This window comes from Rhea pennata, chromosome 23 (assembly GCF_028389875.1).
Source record: "Rhea pennata isolate bPtePen1 chromosome 23, bPtePen1.pri, whole genome shotgun sequence".
NCBI classification, from domain to species: domain Eukaryota; kingdom Metazoa; phylum Chordata; class Aves; order Rheiformes; family Rheidae; genus Rhea; species Rhea pennata.
The window spans coordinates 1,866,344-1,879,379 of record NC_084685.1 but is presented as its reverse complement, the minus strand read 5'-3'; the positions used below and the strand labels follow the sequence as shown (position 1 = coordinate 1,879,379).

Below are 13,036 nucleotides of genomic sequence, written 5' to 3'. Positions count from 1 at the left end.
ATGGCCAAACAGTGGAATAACCTTCTCTATCCATCATATGTACCCCAGTCTAACTCAAGCAGAAGTGCAGGTTTCAGCCTTGTTATTTTTTCAGGATTATGGTTTATAAAATATACTGATTATATAGGTTCCCAAGACTCCCCATCATCACCATCAGAAATGTATTATGTTCCACAGTGCTTTGTCTGTTGGATGCAGAGAAGAGAGTGTAGTGATCGTGGGTGGTAAAGGAGAACAGGGGTAAAAGGAGAAATTTCCTCATCTTTTTCTACAGAGGAAACCTAGGACATTGCTGAATCCAGCACCCACATCTCCAACAACCAGTACCCCAGAACCAGATACAAGCACTGTGCCCCAAGACGCTGCTACAATCCCCAGCTCTGCTATGCAGGCTCCCACAGGTAAGGGTCTTGAATCACATTCTTGAAAAGAGGATACAGTTAGAAGCTACAGCATTCAGAAAGTGACACATCAAGATACTCCCTTTTCTTCATAAACCAGCAAGCATTACAACTCCAGAAACAAAAGAGTGCCTTAATACAGAGTGTGGCTAGAGTGAAAGAGATATACAAGTTCTGATCGCCTGTTCTTTTATCTCTTTTTCTGTATCAGAAATACAGAGTCATAGGAAGGTAGCAAGTCCATTTGGTCAGTACAGAGACTCCTTTTCCTGAGTTACCCCGCACATATTAGCGACCTGAAAGCTTTGGAAGGGGAATTCTTGTGACCCATCGTACCTAGAGACCGTGTTGTGTGCAGCACCTCTCTTGTGAGATCGGAGTACCAGATCTCTCAAATCATTCCAGAAACAGTTGCTGAAGCTACAGCAAGATTCAGAGTAACTCCTGCTACGTGACAATGGCAAGTGGTATGTTCAACTTTAGCCAGGATATCAAGGCAACCAGAATAACTGAGCAAGAGGGAACAGGAAAAGTTTAGGAGCAGCCAGTGCAGAATATATGCTCTGCTACAGCTTTGAAATATAGCTGCAGATGAACCTGGATGGAAAGTCTAATGCAAACCAGCATTTCATATGTTCTGTCAAGCAATGAATATGGACTGAGCTCTCTGTTTCCTCAGAATATAATTGGCCAATTTGCAGAGGAACCCAAAGAACCCAGTTTTCCCAAAATCTAGGAGAGTCTCTGAAAAGTGAGGGCTGCTTAAACACTTTGAACATCTCAGCCACACTTTCTGGCTGGCGTGGGACCCACATTGCATCCTGCCTTTGGGAGCTTGAACACTAGAGAAAAAAACAGGAAAAATAGTAGCAGCTTGGAATGTGAGTGTGAGCCAGGCAGTTTTTGGAGATAATTCCCTTCTAAATGGGACTCTGCTATTAGGTTGCAGACAGGCAGCTGTGATGAATCCCCTGTGTGAGTGGTCTGACAGTCTTAAAACCTGGACATCTCTCAGGCTGGCTTTTAGGCATCCATTTCTTGCTTTCTTGAGTGGGTTAATGGCAAACATATCTCTCATCTTGGCAGTTTGCATTTACTTGAACAAGAACGGCAGCACTGGGCCCCATCTAGACAAGAAGAAAATTCAGCAGCTGCCTGACCATTTTGGACCAGCTCGGGCTTCTGTTGTCCTGCAGCAGGCAGTGCAGGCCTGCATTGATTGCGCTTATCATCAGAAAACCGTCTTTTCCTTCTTAAAACAAGGCCACGGGGGAGAGGTCATCTCAGGTGAGAATTGGCCTACAGTACTTTGCCTTCAGAGGTATCATAGCAAGAAATTTCTCACTGGAAGCTGTGTCTTCTGAAGCTTTATATAGTCATGGGCTATGAGCAGACAGAAGATTTCTGTCTTCTCTTTCTTGCCGAACATTTGTGTCAGTGAAGCAACAACTAGCAGGTGACTCAGAGCAAAGTGTTCCCAGTAGTATGTCCTCCAGGCACAGCTGCTGGAGAAAGCAATATGCAACCTTTGTCTTAGCCTGGGGAGCATTATACTTCACCTGTTATGCCCTTAGGATTGCCTGAACCCCCAGGAGGAAACAGAAAGGGTGGGATTTTCAAAACTTCTAATGAAAAGAAATACCCTAAAGCTTCTTCTCCCCTTTCCTTGAGGTTTAATTGTATTTTTAAGCCCATGCTTACCCAGATGTTGGGAGTACAGGCCCCTCTTTGAATGCCTTTCCATTGCCTTTAACACAACTTTTCAAACACTGCAAAATCATACGTAATATTGGGTGCAGCAGACTGGTTTTAGCCTGTCCCAGGGAGGTGAGCTCGCCAGCGTTCAGCCAGTGGAAGGCAGTGGCTTTTGTTTGCTCTAGTCTAGACCAGTGATGCTGAGATACAGAAGCTGGCTGTGCAGCCCTGGGCGTAGTCTCCTGCCTTTGCTGGGGGTTTACGTGTTGGGCTCTGTTTATTTCTGTCTCCAGCTGTGTTTGATCGGGAACAGCACACTCTGAACCTGCCAGCAGTAAACAGTATCACCTACGTCCTCCGCTTCCTGGAGAAACTCTGCCACAATCTTCGCAGTGACAACCTCTTTGGGAACCAGCCTTTCACTCAGAACAGCCACATGCAGCGCTCACACGAGTACGACCACGACAGGTATCTACCAGGTAGGAGCTGGGGCGGGGGTGGTATTGTAGGGACTCCAGATGCTCCATGTCTTAACCCAGGTTTTATCCTTTATCTCAGGGGACAGGAGTGTGTTTTCCAGAGCCCTCTCTGCACAGTTCATTACACAACACCTAGTGTCATGCACAAGCCCTCAGGGATCTTTCTGCTCAGAATTCAATTTGCTGTATTTTTTGCCTGTCAGTCTGATTTTCATCTGTGACTGTAGGTTTCCGCTCATCCGTGCTGTCTCACTGTCTTTCCTTCTCTCCTTGTCCCTGAGTCCTTCCCACTTCCTGTAACCTGATTATAGTGACTTCATCCAGTTAGAAATTAAGGTGAAAGTCTCTGCATAAGAAATAGAAGAGTGATAACTTGCAGCAGGTAAAATGTAATTAGAAATTTAATTAACTCCTACCAGAGAGATTTCCATCATGGCCATGAATGTGATGCCAGCTGACAGCACACCTAGTCCTCAATGAAAGCAAGGAATCTCAGTCTTTTTAGGGATGAAAACACGCTGCAGGTATGTAAGGCATAGGTGGCTTTGTTTTTCTTGGCATGGCTGACGCTCCACAGTGTTGAAGCAACACGATCCTGGCAAGATAGCTCATGCCACGATGCAAATCATCAGTTGCAAAATCTCTGGTAAGCAAAAGCACTAGAAACCAAGAAGACAAACACTTTCTACTCAGGACTAGCTAGCTGCAACAAACCCTTGGACAATACTTACCTACCTGGAGCTGGCTGTGTGGCTATGGGGGATACTGCTGCTACAGGACTTCCAGTCATGGAAGGGACAAAAATCTGCACCCTCTTTACGTAGTTGACTTGCTGATCTGCTGTCCTGTCTTAACTTCCTTCACTACCTTTCTGCACTTTAGAGTCAGAAAATAGCTCTGTTGTGCTGTTTGAGGTCATTCCAAAGTTAATCCTCTGGATAATTGTAGCTCTTACCTGCAAAGCAAGAATTTCTAGTGTGAAGGATCAGCCCTTAGAAAGAACCATTTAAGGAAAAGTTGCTAAGCCTGAGGCTTGGTGGCAACAGTCTAATGCCACCTTGCCTCACTTGCATCTTGCGGTGCTCTACTTCTCAGTTTCTTTGCTCTCCCTTTTCACCCTCTCATCCTCACACTTCTCAAGAACCATGAGGAAGGATATTGATGACAACAGTGTGTGAGGGCCAGGCTAGAGTTCAAAGCAACCCTGTTCAGGGGAAGGGTTTAGGAACAATGTAAAGAGTATGCGAATCTCTGACACTGTGTGCTTCCTTCGTGGCTGATCAGCTGCCTGCAAACTGAGAGTAAGCAGAGCCATGCCAGAACCAGCATGTGGCTCAACTGGGAGTGAGCAATGCCAGGAGCAGGAAGCCTTGCTTTGGGGTAAGAAGAGTGGCTGTTGGAAGCTGTTTGGCTGCTGTGGCAGGTACAAGAGTGGCATGACTAGAATTTGCTGACACTAGAGATTACTGCTCTAGGTAATCCTCAGATAGAAGGAATCCCCATGTTCCTGTGTAGAACTGTCATAGTGAGAAGGAGCAAAACTGGTATGTGTGAAAGAGGACCTGAGATCAGGGTATAGTAGCAGTCTTGGATGGAGAGGGGCCTGTAGCCCACAGGCAGAGTCACTAGCTGCCGTGGAGTGCTTTCTGTGTCTGCTCCAAGGGCTGGGCTGCCTGGCAGAGTGGAGGACTAGAAAGAGCACGGCCAGAGTTACAGGGAAACCAGGGCACTAAATAAGACATGATGCTAAGATCTTCCTAACCTGAATTCCTTGTTTGAGTATATACAGGAGTTAAAGAAAGATTAACCACAGTCCAGGGAAGTGGTAACCCATAGTCCTGCAGCTCACAGTGATGCCTCAGTGATTATTGGGGATCCACTCATTTTAACATCTTTCTCAAGCACCTGAAAGATGATAAACATTGCTCTCCACATTACAGTGACATCTGATGAGAGCAGAGAAACAGTACCAGTAAGTTTGAGGGGTTAGAGCTGGTCGTGGAAGAATGAGGATGCACTTTTACCTTGGCTTAAATCAAACCAAGTCAGGGTTGCCATGGTCTCACCTTCAATGCTGTGTTTCCTGCTTTGTCTGCTGTATGGTGCAGGTGCTGGCGTGCTTGAATAGGGCTGACTGTTTCCAGAAAGTATTCGTTTATTAATTAGAATTGGGATCTGGTCTCAGTTCCCAGAACAAGCTCACTAAACTGTTACAGAAACACCACTGTAGATGCAATGGAGAAGTCATAGGTAAGTGTGAGGCAGGAGAAGGTAGGTCTGCAGCAGCTCTTACACCAGATAACACTGCCATAGAAATACATCATGATACTCTTGATAAAGCATATTCATGTCAATAAGGGGTTAGAAACCAAATTATACATCAGGAAACAGTAGATTTTTTTTTTTTTTTTTTTTTTTTTTTTTTTTTTTTTTTGCAAGAGAGAGGTAATTGCTGTGAATAGGGAAGGAGCTCGGCTACAGAGTGTTTTGAAAGGGTAGATCCAGTCTGGATCCATAAGAAAACATAGGAATGGAAGGACCTTCTGAGTCACTGAGTCCAGCATCCTGTTATTACAGGCACCACAGTATGCAATGTTACTTTAATAAACTCTGAGTCCTGTGTCGAATCAGTTGGATTTTTTGCTCTTCCACCAGAGGCTGTTCCAAGGCTTTTTGTTCTGATGGAAGGGGCTATTTTGCAATTTCTGTCCCACATTTACTGTTGGGCAACTTGCTATTCATTTCTCCCTGTCTTAACACATTGTCTTTTAGCTTAATATAGTTCTCTGTCTTCTGGAAGTAGTTAGATATCCTTCAGGGGAGCTGCCTTCTCATCTCTTCTGGTAAGAAAGGCTCTCTGTTCTCCTGATGATCTCAGTTGTTCTTCCTGCAACAAGCTATTTTGAATTAAACTTGGATGAGGTAAGCAGAGTGCTGCACAGCACTCTGAGGAAGAGCTCATGAGGACCTTGTGCCACAGCGCTTGCATCTCTGTCTTCAAAATAAATCTCTCCTGCAAGACCCTTTTTATAGCTGCATCATGGTAGCAGCTGATAATTGTCCTGTCTTGGTAACGTACCCTGTTCTTCTCATCTGTTATTTTCAACTGCAAGTTCTTAGCTCATAGGACAATACCATTTCAAGTGCAAATCTGCATTTTGCATTGCTGAATTTACCTCCTTTCTGGTACTCCATTCTTTGTGTTCTTTCCCTGTTTTGTCAAATCCTACAGCATCTGGCTGAACTTTGGAAGACATCAGCAGATTTCGCCAGTGAATCTCTAAAATTTGTACCAAAGTATAAATAAAAATATTAAATGACATAAGGCTCAAGAATGATCCTCAGAAAAATTTGTTGATGATCGGTCTCCCGCCTCATATTCTTCCTCAGAGCTCTGTCACTTGCCTTTCCTCTCAAACCAGATGTTTGTTCACATAACAGTTCTGCTAATCCTCATGCTCTTTATCTCAGCTGGTGGTTTTTCATATCAAATGCTTTGCTGAATTCCAGGTGAATAAGATCACCACACTTCCTTTGTCTGGTAAATCAGTTATTTTTCTTTGATAAGGAAGCCATTGGATTAGTCACCTTTGAACACATACTGCAGTATATGCTATGTGCTCCTAACTGCCATATTTTATTTATTCTTTCATTCAAAATCTCTTCTAAACCTCACATACTGCTGATCTCAGACTTGGACATTTAGTTGCGTAGATCACTTTTTTTCCCCCTTTCCTTTTTAAACATTAACCCTGTGTTTCCAAACATACTGAGCAGTATTTCACTTAATTTGTTAGGATTTTGATTTTGTGTGTGCTTTCTAAGTTGTGTGTCTGTTTCCTGTGCCTGTACACTTAGGTCCTGAGTTTGAATATGTTCAATTTATTTGATTTTTATTTCTTACTCAAAAATGTCTATTTTTGTTCTTTTTCTCCTGTTCCCATTATTCTTTGAGCCTTCTCCCTGTATTCAGCATCACTGCAACTGAAAACAAAGCAAAGGGTGGGATATGTTTGGATATAGAGGGATGTCACAGAGGCATCTGCGTCTGAGCTAGTCGCCCTAGCCTGCCTCTGCGGTCGAGGAGATGGTACCAGTGTGGTTAGTGCAAGCTATAACATCCTAAAGTAGGTATCGTTATTTGATGAGATGAGCAAACTCTCATAAACCCAGACATGGGCAGATGTACTCCTCCTTCTGCTAACCTCCTGAGTTCAGTGACGTGAAATATACCCCAAAGTTGTCTCATAATTTGCAGACAAGATTTTTTTTTTTTTTACTACTTCTATTATTATTATTATTTATTCTTTTTACCGTGTCCTTAATGCACAGTATCCTCTACTTCTTTTCTCATTCACTAGTTACTTCTGTAGCTGAGGATACAGCACTGTCAAAAGAAAAACTAAGTTAAACGTTCACTTTATTGCTCTCTTTGCGCTCTGAAGTATAAGTCTCCTTTCTGTGCAGTCCTTTTCATTTGCAGTAAATGATCCGCTTGCTCTTCATATCCGTCTTGAAGTGAATATTTTTCCAATCAGATTTGGAGTCCTTTCCTCTTAAGTCTTCCCCTCATGAGGATACAAATTCATGATTTTTATGATATGAATATATAAAAATTCATGATTTTTATGAACTGAAGATACTTTTTTTTTTTTTTTTTTTTTTTTTTTTTTTTTTTTAATTCTGCATCCTAACCACAGAGTTCAGCTGTGGCTGTTCATCCATTTCTTAGGCCTTTAAAATCAGAAACCTTCCTTACAAACCCACTTTTGCTTTAAAATTTCATTAATTTGCAGTGACGTAACTTACAGTTCCCTGCTTTATTTTCTACAACCTGATCTTCTGTATTTGCATGACTTACAAAAGCAAATAATTTAAAAAAAAACAACACAGAACAAAACCACAAAGAACCTTGAAAACCACAACCTTTTGTTGTGGTTCAGTGACTGTCTGATGAAGGAATTCATTCCCTTTTACCTGTAGGGATATCAAGAGACATTTCTAACAGCATTTGTTTCTGATCTCTATCAGAGCAATAAATATTTCTTACATTGAGTTGTCCTGAGGACAATATTTACTTTTTTAATAATATCACAGTGATTTCTGTTCATAGCTATATGGAGTCATGGGGCCTGTAGACAAGTCCCGGCTTTCTCTCAGTAAAAGCAGCTTTTCTTTCCTTTCCCAAAATCAATTTTGATCAAAATAGATACTGCTTTTTTCCCTTTTATTTCTCTTCGGTCAACTAAATTGTGACTATCTGATGCTTCCCAACCATCTTTACCTTTGTTTCTTTGTTCAATGTAATGTGTCTCCTTCGGTGTCCGGTTGCAATTGCCCTTCACCATATTTCTGTTATCCCTCCAGTACCCATTCCTGCCCTGCACCAGTAGTTCAGCTTCCTGCCGTGTTGCTGTCAGGCTCCTGGTATTTGTCTATAAGCATTTCAGTTCTTTCTCCAAGCAGTGTCCCCACACACGTTCACACTGTGGCTTTGCATGTTCTTCTTGCACTTGGGACCGTGAAAAGGACCAGCCAAGAGTGCTTGTGGCCCGTGTGTACCTGCAGCCTGCCTGTGGGCTGCAAGGCTCAGGAAACACTGGTTACTGATAAGTAACGTCTTCATTGCTTCTTATTGACCATACTTTATACTGTGTCCAGATAGGACATGGTCCTACTGCCAACTGTATCACTTTGCTGGCTTCCATTCACATCTGTGTTAGCACTTTCATTCTCTGTGTTCATCCATCCACTGATAATTTGTGTTTGGTGTTTATCCATCTGTAAAGAGGCATGATACTGCCTAGCCTGATGCATACAATGCTGGAATAACTGTGCCTCGACTGTTGTATACAATACAGAGAACCTCATCATTGGAAAGCATTTGGAAAAGAGCAGCAGTGACATCTGGGAAGCTTGAGGGATCTATTTAGGGGAAAGTTAAAAATTCAAGTACAGTTTAACCAAGCACTGTGTATGTCATAGAGTATTTGCAAACTGTCTAAAGGTTACGAATATTTGAAAGGCGAAGAGAGTGGGGAGAAGCAGGAATTGTGTGGGATGAGCCAAGGAGTAGAACTAGGAGAAATAGGATTAAATTCATCAGTAGAGATGCTTGAGGGGAAGTTTGGCAAACAGTGCCTAAGAATCTTTGTTAGGTTTATTCCCACTCTTTCATATCTAATAAAAATTGAAAAAAAAATGTTAAGCCCTGACAGATGTAGCTGGGTTGTAGTTTTAACAGGCTGTTAACAGGCTGGGGGTGGATGCGAGTCTGAAATGACTCTAGCAGGACTGAATTTCCCAGAAAGTCTCCACTCCTAAATAGGGCTTGTTCTCTTTTCCTAGACAGAAGCAGTTCGTTAGACGGCACTCTGCAGGGACCAGGCCGGGGTACAAAGCGATATTCCCAAGATTCCCCTCCATACAGTGCTCCTCTCTCCCCCAAGTTACCAAAGAATGACCGTCACCCTTTGGAAGGTGAGCACAGCATCTCTTCCCAAAGCTGGCTGTTTATGGTGGCTTGTAATGGATATAGCAGAATTAGATTTGCCATGCTAACTTAAGCCATGGGTTTAGGAAGTCTGCTTTTCTTTGTCTCTGACGTGGATCGATGCTTGATGTTTCGGAATGAATTGGAGAAAAATATTATACACCAAGGCAGGTACACAAACAGGTTGTGTAAGGCATATGGAATGCAGGGAGAATTCTTTCTAATCCTGATAGTGATCATCTAATACCATAAAACATAATACATAAATCTGTATTTTAGCTTCCATTGATTTACAGAATCACAGAATGGCTGAGGTTGGAAGGGACCTCTGGAGATCATCTAGTCCAACTCGTCCCTGCTCAGGCAGGGTCACCTAGAGCATGTTGCACAGGATCGTGTCCAGGCAGGTTTTGAATATCTCCAGAGAAGGAGACTCCACAACCTCTCTGAGCTACGTGTTCCAGTTCTCTGTCACCCTCACGTTTTCTTCATAGTTTCCTCATATTCAGGTGGAATTTCCTGTGGTTCGGTTTTTGCCCATTGCCTCTTGTCTTGTCGCTGGGCACCACCGAAGAGTCTGGCCCCATCCTCTTGACACCCTCCCTTAAGAAATTTGTAGACATCGATAAGATCCCCCCTCAGTCTTCTCTTCTCCAGGCTAAACAGGCCCAGCTCTCACAGCCGTTCCTCATAGGACAGATGCTTCAGCCCTCTGATCATCCTCATAGCCCTACGCTGGACTCTCTCCAGTAGCTCCATGTCTCACTGGTACTGGGGAGCCCAGAGCTGGACACAGTACTCCGGATGTGGCCTCATCAGGGCTGAGTAGAGGGGCAGGATCACCTCGACCTGCTGACAACACTCTTCCTAACGTACCCCAAGATACCATCAGCCTTCTTGGCTACAAGGGCACATTGCTGGCTCATGGTCAACTTGTTCACCAGGACTCCCAGGTCTTTCTCTGCAGATATTAATGGTCATAAAAGTATCCAACTGCTTCAGTCGGTCTCCACCTGAATTTTCGGATGATCAGTTGCTGCAGTGTGTTCTACAGATGTTAATCTGAAGAGAACCTGCTGCCCTTTCCCAGATCCCTTCTTGTTCTTTGCAGTCACTGCTGAATAGCACAGCTTTATATTAGTATAGGCTTCATTAGCTAAACCAAACTACATCTTGGCTCCTAGAGCAGTACTGCTTTCTGCAGTGCCAGGCAAGTAACGCTGGGGCAGATATGTTGTGCAATGTTCTCAAAAGTGATTGCAGTAATGTACTCTTTGTTTTGTGGTCCATAGGTTTTGCATGCATGTGTATAAGCAAGTGGGAGCTTTCCAGGGAGTTCAGGTAGTTAAAGGACTTTCTGAGCCTGAGGAGGAGCCTTCAGTAAATACTCCTCCACCTCTCCTTTTGTTTCAAATTGTAAACACTCTGTAATGTGAGGATGGAGTTTCAACCTTACTAAAATCCTTTTCATGGATTGTGAAGTCTGCCAAGTGTGATTCTTTGTAATAAGTTGCTGAAAAAAATTGCTGGAAACTGTTAGTTGATGAGTGTTCAGTGGTTTTGTGGTCTCTTAGTGTACTGTTAGATCCATGGTTTTCCTGGTTCTTAATGAGTTTGCTGGGCTTGGTTTGTTGATCCCAGATTTGAGATACAGCCTCCCATGTGCTGAGACGTCATTTTAGTCTCCATCACTTACCATTGCCCTGTGTTCTCCAGTAATATTTAGCCAGTATCTTGTCATAGAGAGACAGTGAATTTGCACCCTATGATGGACAGAACCCTTTGGCCTTATAATCTAAACTGACTGAAGTTGTAAGTTTGACACATAGCTGATGTAAAGAACAAGGTGAACTGCCGAAATGTCTCACCTATTCCAGTGTATTGACAACTCAAGCGTTGTTTCTTAATGCCCACTCCATTTCTAATCTCTAGATACACTTCCTTTCTGATCTCCATGACATCCTCCTTTAAAAGGTCAACCACTGTACTTAGGTAACCACTAGGAAAAAAAAGTCTGCTCCTTCTCCTTAAGCAGGTAGATGTGCAGTATTTTGCCTGTTCTTGAAGTTCACTGGTATGGTCTAAAGACTTAGGCATTGGTTAGGTGGCAGGTGTGTTGGCCTCTTTGTATTATCAGTGAAAAGTGAAAGGCTCCTGTAATAAGTAATTCTGAGTGGGAATCTCTGTTAGCTTGTCCACAGGATTGATTCTTGGTCTACTTTAAAGTCTGTTCATTTATCTTTTGCCCTTTAAATAAAACATGCCATCCAGATGCCCAGGTTACTCCAGCCTTTTTTGTGGAAGTAGAGACAAGTGGGCAGAAGGTGAGCCTTCGTATGGCAGTGAAGATCGTTTTGCATTCTAAATGTCCTCCAGCACTTTGGTCTTGATCCTGATCTGTTCTTGGACCTGGCAGGAAGTGTACAGGGAAGAAAGAAATGAGGTGCAGTTCCAAAGAGCTTCTAAAAATTGATTTTTATCCCACAAGCCATCAGCTAAAAACCTGTTCTTCCTCCTTCACTGTGAAATTTAAGTTCAGGCAGAAACATTTATATTTTAGTGGATGTATTTTAACCCTATGAGTTGGAAATACTTAGATATTCAATATTTCTTGAGGAAGGAAGTATGACTTCTCATGATGTCATGATGACATCATGAGACAGCAGAGCATATGTTGGTTTCAGAGGTGTGACAGACTACAGTACCTAAACAGTTTCCAGTGTGCCAAATGGAAGCCAGTGAGTAATCATAGGTGCCCTTGGTAAGAAGTCAGAAAGACGAGGAGGGGATTTCATTTCTTGCATTGTTTTTCCTCTTACAGCTATTGTCATTTATGTAGCTTTTTGCTAAAAAGCTGCACTTGCAGCACAGTGGGGACCTGCTTTTCAGAGACTATAATTTGTTGGAAACAGTAAGTGTTTAGTAGTTGTGTAGATCAGATTTGTGCTTGTGGCCAAACTCCGTATTTTAACAGTAAAGCTGCACTCTTGAGTCTATAGGCCTATTTGTTTAATTAAACTTTGTTTAATTCTCTTAATTGATTAACTCTTCTTGCCTCTCCACCACTAATCTTGGCATGTTTTCCTGCAATGCTCCTGTATTTAAAACACCCATCTGTATAGAAAAATACACATAAGAACTAACGATGTTCTCCTCACTCCAAAGCTGGCTATCAGGAGTGAGAGAATTCTGAAGAAAGCCCTGAAACAGTCTGCGCTACTGCTGCCAGAAGCATGATGTCTTTTGACAGAGATCATTCACAGACCTAGTCATCATTCTCCTCCTGCCTTGTTTTTCTCTCTCCTTTCTGTGAGGGTCATTCACTCAAGCCGTTCTCTGTGCGTTTGTATTTTTAAGAAAATCCTAGAGCTCTCTTGCACTGACTTTGCTGAAAAGCCTACAGCTTTACTGTGATGTTTACTGCAGAGCCAAGCACTTACCAGTCCAGAAACAGGTAACCTGAGGATGAACATGCAGCTTTAATTTTGTCCCTTAAGAAAAAAAAAAAAAAAAAGAGAAGAAGAAAGAAAGAAAAAAGCAGTCTGTAGATGCATGGCCTCATACTGTTTTTTGGATGTACAGATATAAGCGCATGTAAGAACACGATCACACGATCACATTTTTAAGGAATGCATCATGGTGCATTCAAATCAGAAAAATGACAGTGTGATGATTGTTGAGTTAGAATCATAGAATCATAGAATCAGTAAGGTTGGAAGGGACCTCTGGAGATCATCTAGACCAACTTCCCTGCTCAGCAGGATCACCTAGAGCATGTTAGACAGGGTTGCATCCAGGCGGGCTTTGAAGATCTCCAGAGAAGGAGACTCCACAACGTCTCTGGGCAACCTCTTCCAGTGCTCCGTCACTCTCACAGTGAAGAAATTCCCCCTCACGTTCAGGCGGAACTTCCTGTGGTTCAGTTTTTGCCCAGTGCCTCTTGTCTTGTCACATGAGACGACTGAAAA

General features: G+C 42.8%; 1 protein-coding gene across 3 annotated transcripts in view; it reads left to right on the top strand.

The window, feature by feature from the left end:
- SCMH1 (Scm polycomb group protein homolog 1) overlaps window positions 1-13,036 on the top strand; it is an 81,381-nt gene that overhangs the window by 57,943 nt on the left and 10,402 nt on the right. For 2 of the 3 annotated variants that reach the window (XR_009960618.1, XM_062594082.1), the window contains exons 9-12: window positions 275-401; window positions 1,488-1,688; window positions 2,390-2,575; window positions 8,924-9,055. Coding sequence is in view for 2 of the 3 variants with exons in the window: in XM_062594082.1 (XP_062450066.1) it covers window positions 275-401; window positions 1,488-1,688; window positions 2,390-2,575; window positions 8,924-9,055 (646 nt within the window). In the remaining variant the exon portion in view is untranslated. The remainder of the gene's footprint in view (window positions 1-274; window positions 402-1,487; window positions 1,689-2,389; window positions 2,576-8,923; window positions 9,056-13,036) is intronic. The other variant, XM_062594083.1, reaches the window with a different exon arrangement.